Source organism: Diadema antillarum, unplaced genomic scaffold, assembly GCF_040938485.1.
Source record: "Diadema antillarum isolate AM-2024a unplaced genomic scaffold, OU_Dant_1.0 seq00001666_RagTag, whole genome shotgun sequence".
Classification (NCBI taxonomy): Eukaryota; Metazoa; Echinodermata; class Echinoidea; order Diadematoida; family Diadematidae; genus Diadema; species Diadema antillarum.
Genome location: NW_027272364.1, coordinates 413430 through 427915, shown reverse-complemented (window position 1 = coordinate 427915; position 14486 = coordinate 413430). Strand labels below are relative to the sequence as shown.

At 37.1% G+C, this 14486-nt stretch overlaps 1 protein-coding gene across 1 annotated transcript in view; it reads left to right on the top strand.

Moving 5' to 3' along the window:
* The first annotated feature begins 5475 nt into the window (after positions 1 to 5475).
* The window catches only part of LOC139711539 (uncharacterized), a 47411-nt gene continuing 38400 nt past the window's right edge, over positions 5476 to 14486 (top strand). The window contains exons 1-2 of the mRNA XM_071623415.1: positions 5476 to 5695; positions 12889 to 13075. Coding sequence (XP_071479516.1) covers positions 5535 to 5695; positions 12889 to 13075 — 348 coding nt within the window. The 5' untranslated portion in view covers positions 5476 to 5534. The remainder of the gene's footprint in view (positions 5696 to 12888; positions 13076 to 14486) is intronic.

The following is a 14486-nucleotide window of genomic DNA, read 5'->3' as shown; positions in this document are numbered from 1 at the left end:
TTTTTTGGTTTGTTTTTTTAAACCCAAAATAATGCAGGTTTCATAGAAAATCCTGTTTTTCCCAAATTTTATTATCATACATGTCTGTTGGAAGAACAGTAAAAATACTGTTTTTCAAAAAACAAACAAAAAAAGCTTTTGCAGCCATCAGAATACTGCAGTGCCATTTACAAGGTTTGCATCCCCTAGTACATACATGATGTTGATGTGTCTGCAACCATGTTTGAAAAAGGGAAGATAAAAATCAGAGTTTTGGGAATTATTTGAGCCCACTGAGATGCATGTGACATGCAAGTATCTCCCTATCAATGGAATTTTCCTGATTTGATTGGTAAATGTTGGCAGCCTTGATACACACATCCAGTGTACATGTACACACACACACAGTTTAGACACATGATGCATTTATTGGTCATTCTTCTGTAGTGCTAATGTATTTGAGTTCATTGTGCATTTACTGTACCGTGAGACAATGTTTATGCTGTCCTATCCTGGATGTCATGGAATGTGAGCTCTTTGCATTGTAATCATGAAAATGTCTGGTATCTTTATAGCCAGTGGAAGAGGGTTTTCAATGACAAATGCAAGAAAAATCTATCTATTCTAACTTTGTACCGAAATTCCCATTGTGACTCCATTCTATACAATGCAAGCCCTTTGTATGTCCATGGAGCTACTGGTAGCTCCATATCACAAGGGGTATGACCTTCATGCACTGTAGGCATGTCAAAACATTCCTGGTGGTCAATATGCACAATACATGAAGGAGAAAAGAGGCTGATGGGGTCGGATTGCACGACATGTGTAACTTCTGTAGGCCTACTATTTTGATGGCTTAATATTCCCTTGAATGAACAGGCTTTGTAGCAGTTTTCTGTCAAATTAGAGTGCTTAAAATCTGGGACCATTAACATCTTTATTAGATTTTGTCATGAAAATGGTTATTGCATTTGGAATAAAATGTTGTTCACTTACATTACAATGTACACATTGTATGTACCAGTACGCAGTATATAGGCGTACTACATGCGAACTCACTGTGCGGAAAATGTACAGAAGACAACAAAATATTGAAGCACTAGTTGTGTAGTCTTGCTTTCCTTACTATTGGTTTGCATTTCAAGTGTGTGCTCTGCCAAGTTTTGCCAAATTTTGATGTAATGACAGAGAAATGGAATGGAAGTGAGGAGCTCTGTCAATGACCCCCTAAATGAGCCCTATTGTTTGAAGGTCAGTGCTGTATGTCTAGTGATGTTCATTGCATCTTTGACTCATACACACAGTTGTTCATACCTTGACCCTGATATTCATTAACACAACGTAGGTGTGCATGAGGCTGTTTGTAAAAATAACATCTGTGCAAATCACTCATGAACTAATGCCTCAAAAAGTTAAGAGTGATCTGAATTATTCACTCCAAATGAATTGTGTAGGTCCACTTAGCATGATACTTTGCATACTTGTTTATACACTTGAACATTATTTGTTGTACACAAACCAGTGGCCCTGCACACACACTGGTAAGTCAAGGCTGCACACTGGCACTGGTCCGACGGTCCCTGACCAGTAAAAATCACTGTCGGACCAGTAACTTTTTCAGGAGTGGACCAGTAAAAAATGGAAAGACTGGGTACTTACTGGTCCGATGGACAGGCCAGACCAGTAGAAAAAAATGGGTTAGTGTGCAGCCCTGGGGGTAAGTGCATCCATCCTGTTGTGAATGCATTATTGTAGTGGTACAAAGTGTAGTTTGATTATCTTTTGTATCAGTTTATGCTGTTGTGATAAGTTAAGTTATTTCAGTGTATTTATGCATTTATGATGGCAGTTTACCCTCTTCTTCTACAGATTGTTACCACTGTGTACTGGATAGCAGAAGCCACTGAGAACATTCCATCATACACTGGGCCAAAGCTTGATTCATACGCCTTTGAATCGGTCATATTTGGAATCTACACACCAAGGGTAAGACACAGATGATCATTGTAAACAGTGTGCTGTCCCGCAATGATTGCCAATTTCCCCTTGAACGACACGCGACAGTCTGACTTTTTATTTTGTTGTATAACCATTGGAGAAGGAGGAAGCTAGGTACATGTAGTGTTGGTCTATTTTGTGTTGTTTCATTCTGTGACCAGTTTTTTTTTTTTTTTTTTCAGGCCAGTAGGGGACATAGTACATTTTTGTATCTCAGTCTGATTAAGAGGCAAGGTAGGAAAACAGATGTCAACTCTAATTTCACCGAGATGTGTGACATTCAGAAGGCAACATCCTGAAGGGGTTGGAAGACAGCCAATGCATTCACCAAGAAGTTAACAGGACTTCTGGAAATTTCTGTCATGGTATACAAATAGTGTCACAGGTTACAGTACAATCCTAGTGCTATTGATTTTACCTGAATATCTATTGGGCAGAAAAAAAAAGGAATATGTTTTCATAATTTCCAATCACTTGGCTCCCTGCATGTTGCTTTAGAAAACATAATATTCACGATGTTGATCTGTGGATTTTCCATGTTGATGATAGATATCTAATAGATTACTGAATCACAGATGTGAATTTTTATGATTACTCATTTAATCAGCAGTAAACTTTTTTTTTTACAGCTGGTGCCTCAAAGCATTCATGATTTAGGTCTAAACCTTTCAATTCTGCACGTATGGGAGAGTGACCTTACATGTGGATTTTATGGGGAAATGTTTAATAATCTTTTGCAAGGATCTTGAGAGGAGCATACAGTGATAAAGTCACACTCATTCTAAAACGACCTCTTCCGTTTTGAGTTCTCTCTACCTTCATATTCCATGTGTTGTAACAAAATTAATGGTGTAAGATTTATTTACTTTCAAGGTTATATCACATTATTTGATGATTCTGTCTGGAATGTTAAATCAAGGACCCTCCCATGATATATCTTCTTTAACTTTTTTCTTACAAGAATAATCATAGGAATTCAAAGTCTTTGTCTTACCAAGTGAAATGCTTCCGTATAAATATAACCTGTACCTTTGTAGTTTGTGACTTAAATTTTCTGCTTGTAACGCTTGAGGCTCAATGATGCATCGAAAACAACTGGGATAATGTTTGATGTTGAATGTGTGTTTTTTTAAAACTCCATTATATTTTGGGGCTGTTTGCCGCAGTTGGAAACAGCTGAAAGTTGACCATGGCAGCTCAGAGATGTAAATGCATTTCAAAATGGCATTGCATTTATCTCCTCGCAGAAAGGCGATCGTGGTCTCAAACGCATTTCAAATGGCCCTTTGAATATTGTTTCAAATCAGAATTTCTAAATGCATTTGAAAACACAGTTGCATTTATCTATCACCCTAAAATGCCTCAAATGCATTTAGGATTGGGATTCTGCCTCAGAAAATTTGTAGATAAACGCACCCTGAATTTCCAAAATATATGTTGAAAATCTCAATCACTAGAAAACAGCAGTGGGTCCCACACAAGTTACAGAGTTTATTCATATTTGTGATTTGTTTTTTAGAAACAGTGCAAAAGCAGTCAACAATGCAAATTTTTCTTATCACATATACAAAAATAGTAGGAAAAAATCAGGCTTGACAAACTACCTAATACGAAATATTATGCATGGAATAACTTACACTTCACCTTTAAAGTAATGGCATTATCTTTGCAGGAACTCTGTGTACCATACTATTCAATGGTCATACGACATAGGGAGTTTATAGTGGACAGCAGTGTGCTTAGAAATGGGGACACATTAAAAAAGAGACTTTTGTGAACATGTATGCAATGCTACTGTGTCCTTTTCTGCAGGAGACCCCGAAGTCAACAGCAAACAGCACAGATCAACAAAACGAAAGTCAAGAGGTGAAAGACGACCCATCTGATAGTGTCTTTGAGGAGAACTTTTTAAATCTTCCCGAGACGATAGTGTACAAGGAACCAAAGTGGAAAACTGATCTGAAAGCATTACAGACTTCTGACCCAGAAGGACCCATAAAACCTGTTCGTGGTCAATTAGTGGAATCTATTCAAGCAAACTTTGGGAGGGCAAACGGTGTCGACAATCACGCACCGGTTGCCTCTACCGAATCTCGTGCCGGGAATCCAGATGAAACTGGAAGCGGCGTTGTTCTGAGACAACCGAGCGCAGTGCGATTACGCAGAATGGAGAGGAAACTTGGAGCTGGCCGCAAGGGTCCTCCCACCTCGGCAAAGCCGCACACCCGCAGCCTGAGTCTGCCGGAGTCCTCCAATGTGACGATGCTGAGGCAGAATGCATTGGACTCCAATCACAACAGTGCCACGTACGAGGACCTTGATGATGACGATGAAGACCAGGACATGTGGAGATCGGTAAGAATTTAATCATACTAGCCTCTTGAACTAGCCTCTTAATCATTGCAGTGTATAGTGCTGACTGATGCATTTTTTTTTTTTTTTTTACAGCAAAGGATGTAATTGTAGAGCTGTGAATTGTGAAGTTAAAGGACAAGTTCACCTTCATAAACATAAGGATTGAGAGAATGCAACAATATTAGTAGAACACATCAGTGAAAGTTTGAGGAAAATTGGACAATCGATGCAAAAGTTAAGAATTTTTAAAATTTTTGTGTTGGAACCGCTGGATGAGGAGACTACTGCAGCTTGTGAGTCATATGCGTACAACAGTATAAAGAAAATGTAAAAGAAAATTCAGCATATTTTCACTTTTTTCGCATAATAAAAGAGCTCTTGACTTGCCTCTTTCTAAAGGTAGGGGGAATAATATTACCCATAACATTTGTCGGTAACGAGTCAGGGGAATGTGTACTTTTTTCAAAAGATGGAATTTTGTGAAATTCTCTTTATATTTTCCTTATATTGTTGTACGCAAGTTATTCATACACTGCAGTAGTCTTCTCATCCAGCGGTTGCTGCACAAAAATTTAAAAAATTCATAACTTTTGAACGGATTGTCTGATTTTCCTCAAACTTTCAATGATGTGTTCTACTAATATTGCTACATTCTCTCAATCCTTATGTTTATAAAGGTGAACTTGTCTTTTAAGAATCTTTACAGGATAGGGCATAAAAAAAACACACAAACATTTATTTTACTATAGGATAGATAAGAAGTTCTGCAAAGGACATCAGAATGCCTAAGGCCATGACCTTTGGTGGCCTAGGATTAATTTAAGCCCTGGGTATGAAGGAAGAAATACATGATGCATGCATTATATTCTCAGTGATATAAAATGATTCTTTCAGGACAACATCGTCCTCCAAGTTTTAATATTCCAAGTATATTATGCATGACTAATTCAAAATGAACTATTTGATATGTAAAAACTTTCAAAATATCAATCTTTGTTAAAGATTCAAACTGCATTCAGAGCAAAGTTGTATGTGCCAATGTGCCACTTTCATGCACTTACAGTTGTATTATGCACTTGGTATGTTCTGTGCATGGGTGTGTGTCGTGTGAGTGTCTGCCTGTCTGTCTGTCTGTGTGTATGATCTGTAAATATGAAACATGTCCTTACCATTTTCTTTTTGCAATCCATGTCTTCTTATGTATGTCACTGTGTTGGCAGAGTTTCAACTCGTGGAAGATGAAGCGTAACCAGGTGGCCTCCAACGTCCTGGAGAGGAAGGCATTCAGGGAGGAGGTGGAGGTAGCGGAGCAGAACAAAGGCAAGAAGAAACCCAAGACTTTCAGAGAGATCGTGGAAGAGAAGTAAGTACTTCCTTAAATGGCATGTGAATTACTCTACATGATATTGTCTTGGGACCGAGGCTTGGATGCCCCAATTGTCATGTTGTGTGGGAAGCTGTCAAGCGAGGGATGCATTTTGCAAATTCTCACTCCGGCATTATAAGCACCTCTTATTCTACTTTGTATTTCTGAAGTATGGACTAGATCTGAAAGTCATTGTTAATATGGAGCTAAGCACATTATGCCAAGTATATTATCCAATAAAACCCGATATATGCGTATATAGAGAAATTGCACTTTCATCTTTTGTGTGGCTCACATGATGGAGTGTATCCCTTTCACATCGACTCTTGTATTACCGGGCAAAATGCCAGATACCAGAAAATTTGAATAAATTTTGTGTGAACCTCAACTTTACATATCAGATCTATAGTTTTCTGCAGCTCGTTTAAAGAAAGTGTTCCAAAGAGACAGTTGTGTTTGAGTAACCAGTACAAGAAATAAGAGCAGCAGATCAGTGAAAGTTTGATAAAAAAGAACACATGACTGCCAAATTAAGTATCTCATTGGTATCTGAAATAGACAAGCATTACTCAAATACAGTGTAGTACATATTCCATACATGGAGGCGACTGATGAGCTATCATTTTTTGATGCATTTCTTTTGAAGTTCTTGACTCCACTCTATTTTCAAAATGTAACACAAACATTGACATCTACATTATAGTATGTATGTTCTTAATTTTCTGGATATGAGAATTTGTGGCATCAGTGACATATCATGTGTACTGTACGTAAGTTGTACAATGCAACTATTAAACATGCTCACATGATAAAGGCATCCCTTTTGAGGGGCCCATAGCTTGCCCTGTTAGTCCCCATGCTCTTGTTCAAGTGGTCACAACATACTGTGACAAGATTTTGCTCAAAGTTGAATTAATCTGGTGGTCCTATTGTGTTACACATTGCCCTGTTAGCATGTACTTCTTTGCCAGCCGTTTAGATTTTAGCTGACTTTGTTTGTTTGCCCTTGCTTCTTTCTGCCTATACTTGTCAGTAAATGTGGTTGATAGGATTATTGACTGTGTACGAGTACCCATGTTTCAAATCACCTTTGAAAAATTAGGAAGTTACTCCAGATCTGATACAGATTTAAAAGTTCTCTTCTGATGCAGATTTAAAAGTTCTCTAGGATATGTTCTTTGATGTCTGTATTATGACGAGGAAAAAGTGGCAGCAATGGGCTTGACATCTTTGCAGTGTCATCTGAAGGGCTTAAACATATTGCACATGGATCCATGCCTGATATCTACAGCCATATTCACACACAAGAGTTATCAGCGTTTGCATTGTGATGCAGAAAATTGTTTTATTTGCCATCGTTCACACTTGCGCGGGACATATTATCATGAGAGTTTCAAACACAAAACCAACCGTATCTGGAACACGACCATGGGCATACTAATATGTATTATGGGATTTAGAATATTGCAAAAGTCTCTGCTTGACATAAGCACTCACACACTGCAAGGGAAATTATTGCAATGCTTAAAAAAAAAAGAAATTGTGGGTCAGATTTTTGCATTGCATTGCCAGTTGTGATAATCAGCACATCTTTTTGTGTACATATGAATTACGAGTTTATTCTCTTCGCGATGCAAAAGTTGATTTTCAAAACCATTAATTTTGGGTGTGTGTGAATGTGACTTATGTGCAGAGTAAGACAAGAGTGATGTGACATTTTAGTATCAAAGTGGGATGACTAATACAGGATCAAGAGGGAAAGATCACCCACCCAGTCTACTCTAGGTGACTGGGTGGAGTGTTTTAAATCTGGAGAATTATAGACAGATGGAGTGCTCTACAGTGCCTGGCAGGCAGTATCTGTTCATCGGCTCATGAAGGCCATGTAATAACTTGAAAAACATCTGGATGAATGCCATTGATATGATATTAATATGTGCTTTGCGATATTTCCCATTTGGTGTAGGAAGAAGACAGAAATGTTTTTGTGTTGGTGAGATTTGGACCTGGGTGTTGTTAGAGATTAATTTGTCAAGTTAGAACTGATATGGAGATTATGGGACGTACAAGTACACTGTACATGTAGACATTATGTTATATTGTATAATATACTACTAATGCACTATACTTCTTATGGAAGGAATGCCTGTTGACATATATTCTGTTTTCTTGTGCACCAATATGTATGGGACTTCACTCACTCCTATTCAAACACTTCATATTTTTTAATATTTCTGTACACTCAAACATTGTTAAAGTTGCTATGGCAGAAGTGATGTTAGGGCATCTGATGTAGACTCAACGTATTCTGGTCATATTTTTGTTACTTTGTTTCTGTTTTGTGTGTGTTTGTGTGTGTTTTTGCAAATTGCAGAAATTACTGTATATTGGTGAGCTGTAAGCTCCTTTAACAGATAATTAATTGGCCCTTCCCTGAGTCTGATCCATGAATAAGTTGAAGGCAAGTGACATTTAGTGCCATCACCAGTTGAAGGAGAGGCTTGGTAATTTCAGAAGAATGTGTTGTACATGTAAGAGTTCATGATGTGCCCAAGTACAGGCTACTGTCGTGTCTAGTTAGAGGATTACCTTGCCAGGTTTGCATTTGTTTTTGTAGCTTCGGTAATGAACTTAGAGCCGGGACGTACAGTAATTCTTGATATTGCAAACCTTTGGGGCTGTGTGTACTATTAACACCAAAGTATCATTAAAGGACAAGTTCACCTTCATAAACATAAGGATTGAGAAAATGCAACAATATTAGTAGAACACATCAGTGAAAGTTTGAGGAAAATTGGACAATCGATGCAAAAGTTATGAATTTTTTAAATTTTTGTGTTGGAACCGCTGGATGAGGAGACTACTACAGCTTGTGAGTCATATGCGTACAACAGTATAAAGAAAATATAAAAGAAAATTCAACATATTTTCACTTTTTTCGCATAATAAAAGAGCAATTGACTTGCCTCTTTCTAAAGGCAGGGGGAATAATATTACCCATAACATTTATCGGTAACGAGTCAGGGGAATGTGTACTTTTTTCAAAAGATGGAATTTTGTGAAATTCTCTTTATATTTTCCTTATATTGTTGTACGCATGTGACATCTAAGTTATTCATACACTGCAGTAGTCTTCTCATCCAGCGGGTACTGCACAAAAACTTCAAAAATTCATAACTTTTGAACGGATTGTCTGATTTTCCTCAAACTTTCAATGATGTGTTCTACTAATATTGCTACATTCTCTCAATCCTTATGTTTATGAAGGTGAACTTGTCCTTTAAGCCATGCAGGATATGGAAAGTTGTCATTACCACTGTGCAGAATTACCCCTAATAGTTTATATCCTCTGTATCCAGAACATCTTATTTATTTTTGAATCTCATATTATCTGTTATAAGTGCTAATTAACACATCAGGTCATGGAGTAATTTTGCAGCAGAAATTATCACCTTGTCCTCATTAGATCAAATGCTCTGAATTGTATTACATATCCTGCATTGGAGAAAAATGTCAGATGAAACTGGTTAAATTTGATAAATCTTCACAAAATCAAGGGAAAAAACTGCCAACTTAAAGAGAGAACCTAGGTTTAGTCTTTTAAAATGTACTGCCAGTTTAAGTGTCAGCTATAAATTTAGCAATAGGCTTTTGATAACTCATAACCACATGCATGTATACTAGGGCTGAAATGAAAAAGAAGCTTTAATTCTGACTTATGAAAACTAACAATGGATAATATACAAATAAACCAGGCCTGAGAGGTTCTGGTTGAAACTCTGTGCATGAGGTGACATCAGTAGTACTATTTTCTTTAATAGGGGTACAGCCCCAAAGAAAATTGTGCTACTGAAGTCACCGAAGGCACATGGTCTAACGAGAACCCTGAACAAAGGCCTGGTATATTTGTTTTATATCCCTCCCAGCAGTCCCAATGAATTTTTAAGAGTAACAGCAAAGTAAAGTGGGTGGTTGACTGATCTAAAGTCATTTTTTTCCACGCACAAAATTACAATGTGAAAGTGTATGCATCGACTGTGCGATGCCCTTTATCTCTCGAAGCGTAGATGTCGCGCGTTTGGTGGAAAACCATACTATGATGTGATGTCCCATGCACTAAAATAAGCACTGGTGACTAGAGTGGTGCGTGTGCGCTTTCGAATATCAAATATCACCATGTTCGTGTGATATTTATGTTTTTTTTTTGACAAGGATTTTGTTGAAAGTATGTCTTGTCACTTTCAGTGCCCTCGACCAATCAGAGGACAAGAAATAATTTGTGAGGGATATAATAAACATTGTAAAGAGAAAAAACATCAACCAGACAAAATGTGGATGGTGGGATTGATGGGTAAAAAAGGCCACACACAAAAAAAAAAAACCCGAAAGTGTTCTTAATTACTCATGGATGCAGTTGTAAACTAGTGAAAAAGAATTGCTTTTTTCCACAAATTTATATTATAATCTGCTTTCTATGTTTGTAAATGAGGCTCTAAGTGATTTTTATTAAGTGGAAGCAGGTGAAATTGCCTAGCTAGAATGCTCTGATTCCCAATCATGTTTTCTGAAACTTGCAAGAATTGGAATCTTCTGGAGCACGTTACATGGTTTGGGATGTAAGCACTACACTTTCGATGAAAAAAAAAAAAGAAGGAGAAAATAGTTTGCAGGACATTAAGGATTTACTTTTCAAAAGAATTATACTCAAATGGTATCTTGTTGCAAACATTCTTAAGTTGTGGTATGTAGGAATGTTACTGCTAACTTTAAAACTAACAGTGAGTGACCTTTCGTTTTGACATTATCTCTGCATCTGTTTGCATACATTGTACAGGCACTCCATCCAGATGGCAAAATTAGATAAAAAGGATTCGTTGGCTATATAAAAAAAAAACATGCTCTACTTACAGTCGTAACAGTGTAAGCAGTAGGGAGGTACCCGGTACAATACAAGAGAATAGAATTGAATGCAGTAAAGAGATAGGTCAAATAGATTTTAAACTCTCGAGCAAAAGATGTGAAAAAGTCAACTGATTTGATACTTGAAGTGAGAATGGTAGACCAGCATTAAAGTTGTTGTTTTTGTTGTTTTTTTAATTCTGTTCTAATGACTAGGGAAGTTCAGACTTTGTAGGAATTAGAGAACTGGAAAAAAAAAATGAAATTGCAGGTTATTTTGAACAAAATGAAGTTCCCTCTTGTCATTTTATCCAATAGTTTGTGCATTAGGCCTATGTGTGCTCTGATTTTATATGCAATAAAGAGCTCATTTTGATTGTGGTTTAGTTATTTTCATGTTTTTTGAAATCTGTTTTTGTCTGTGTGTTTTTATGTGTCATACATTATGTTCATGCATTGTGAACAAGATGAATATAGTGAATGTTTCTTTTGGTCTTATTTTTGTACTGTGCCTGTGTCACTATGTAAAGAAAAACCCCAAATTGCCACACTGCAAAATTGATATTGTGTGTGTGTTTTACTAGATCCTTATGTGATTATAAATTTTTTACATCATATAGACTATTCTTATCTTTAACTATCTGAACCTTTTAATGAGATCTAAGGGACCATGTAGGTATGTGCTTGGTTGATAAAGATCTGTGAGGAGGCAGCCAAATGTTGCCTTGTACAGTGGATCCAGACTTCTAATCATGCAGAGACAACATTGCACAGTCCATTTCCCAATTAATCCCAGTGATCTCCCTCTTCTGATGAGAAGCTGAGTAACTGTGGCGATGTGTGTCTTGTGGCAATGACAGTAAATGTGTTCACCAGCATACACTGTCCTCTTATATACACTGTAGCTATAACTATATTCCGTATATACAGGGTGTCTTCATTGTCTGAAGTGGCATTTTGATTCAAATTACTAGTTGGAGGAATTATATAGGAAGGAAATTAAGCTTGGATCCTTTTTACAGTGACTTGTCCAGTAATGGACTTGTCAGTTTCAATGTGCAGTATGTACATTACAGTTATGCATTTAAGGGGAATGGCTGTGTAACGCATATCAATATAGGTACAAGATAAAAATGTAATGTCCGTCATGTGTGATTTTTTCCTTGGCAATGGCTGTGATGAAATGATCATAATTCAATGTGTAAGCTAATTTGATTACTTTTGCGAGATACTTTGTGTACAGCGTACTGGATGTTGGAATTCACAAGTGATTAAGCCTTTATATTGAAGAAGTATGTGGGAAATTCATCCTACATTTTAGTATGGTATCTCTGCAGTCAGATTCCCATTTTCAACATACTGTAGAATAACATTACGATCACAAAGGCTTTGAAAGTGGATAGCTCTCTGCCTGTGCAATACTCCTGTGCAGAAGCCATTTTATCGCAAAAGGTGCTGCTGATGAGTTTGGGTCAATTATGCAGTATATGAGCCATGGCTGTCTTTATGAGTGCAACATTAATTTGTTTTGATGCATGAACCTCTGTGCAACATGGTGGCCAAATGATTTACACTCTGAGATGCCGACTGTAGACTTATTTCAGTATTTTGAACTGTTTTTTTTTTCTTTTTGGCTAAAGAATACTTAGAGTTTTATAGAAAATATTGTTTTCACAAAATTGTATTTACTACACATGTCTACCAAAACGATGCCTTTTCAGCCGGAATACTGTATCGCTGTTTACAAGGTTGGCATCCCTGCATGCTGTAGATCTGCATTGTATTTGAAACACTCTGTATGTAAATTCAGCTGTAGCTTAGAACCTGTTGAGTTTTCAAATGTAGAGTAAATTGAACTTCTGGTGCAAGCTGTATCATAAATAGTTTCCATTGTAACCCTAGAGTATGACGTACCTTTAGATGTACATGAATTGTGCTGGACTGAGAATTACTGTACAATGAAAACAAATTCTAGCAACAGGAATGTGTGTAAAAGAAGGTTTAAAAAGTATTGCAGGTAGGGGAACTTTTGTGCAACTGCTTTCTGTTGTGTACACTTAGTTTCAACATTAGTAAATATTGCTTGTTTGTGATTGCATGGATTACAATGTGTGATACACACAAAGAATTCTGTGTTCTGATATTTTTGTGATAGCACAATGGAACAAGCAACAAGCAAAAATTTCCACAGTGAAATATTCTCTGTTTACAACAGTACATCATGGTCAGATGTAATCATATATCAAGATCTTCATGCCCTGTTCTTGTTTTCATATCTGTTTGTTTATCAGACAAAGGAGGGAGAAATTACTTGCCAAGAAACTGGAGCGTCGGAAGGACCTGGAGAAGGATGAAATTCACGCCATCCTGACCTCGGTGGATCTGGTGGACTCGTCGGAGAGCGAAGAGGAGAAGGAGCCAGAGGTTCAGGTGGAGGTACAGGAGGAGCAGCATACTCGCTTGGAACCAGTCACAGAGGTAAGGGCATGGAGGTACATTAGCCGGAGCAGCCGTGTCTCCCAGCTCCTGCAAGAAGCTCTCTGTAAATGTGTATGCTTTCTTCACATGATAACTTTCCTGACTTGGGGAGCACAGTTTACCCACTGGATGCCTGTAACACTTGTGTACACATATGTCTCTCTGAAAATGTTGTGGGACTTGCCTGATTTTGATGTGCTTTAAAGAAATATGTATTGGAAGACCTGGGGCTCATTTCATGAAAAGTTGATATGATCGCAACTTGCTGGAATGGCAAATGTCATGGTAATGACAAGAATCCAGCTTCCTGATTGGCTGTTGCTGTTGGTACATGTAGTTGCCATTTCCGCGAGAGTTGCTATCCTAACATCTTTTATGAAATGGTCCCTGAGGTACATTTTGTAGCTGCAAATTGTTAGTTTAATGCTACACCCTCTCTATCCTTGCTTGGTCGTAAGTATGACTGGCTGCATGGAATTTCACTGGTCATGAAAATTATACCAGTCATAATTATGTATGGGAACAGACTTTTAGAGCACATGCCTGTGATGGCTATTAGTTTTCTTTAGTTTATCAAGATTATTTTGTGTGATAAAGTTGAAACAGACAAAAAGGTAGAATTTCAAACATATTTTGTAAGTGTATAAGTTTATCTTGGGAATTTTTAATTTTTATTTTTAGCATGACAACCATAAAGAGTACACTATGTATACCCAGCATGCATTATGATAGATCCTGAATACATGATTACCGTGAAGTTGCACTGATTTTTATTTATTTGACAGTGCCCAAAGCCTGCCTTGTTCTATGTGGAGTAAATGCACTGAGCACAGAAACTGACTTGGAGAAGACATTGCAATGATTTTGTTGTGGTTATTTTGTTTAGACATGCCTTGATTAGTCAGTAACAGCACCTATGTTGCCCAGTACTGACTGTTATTGTCTTGATAATTATGCACACATGGGGATATCATTGTGACGTGTCTTGAGGGAATTTTGTTGTGGAAATTATAATCCTGTTCTCATTAAATTGGCAATACTGAATCTTAGTGCATATCATATAGTGGGAAAAGTTTAGATGAAACTGGTCAGATTGATGAAATCTGCATAAAATCAGAAAAGGTGAGTTATAGAAAATTGATAAATTGAAACAGAAATGATGAAGTTCTAATCTTTTGAATATGTTGCCAATTTGAGAATCAGTTACAAATTTAGTGCTTTACAGACAGAGGGTACTGTTACAAACAAAACAAAATATAGATGAATAATAAAAGGCTCAAACAAGTTTTGATGGTACAGTATACCTTCTGAAACAATAATTCCAAAAAGCAGCAAAACCACACAAAAGTGATTTTTGAGACATGATGGTTTATTTGAACATCATTCATAGAGTTGCAATTGTTTTATATCA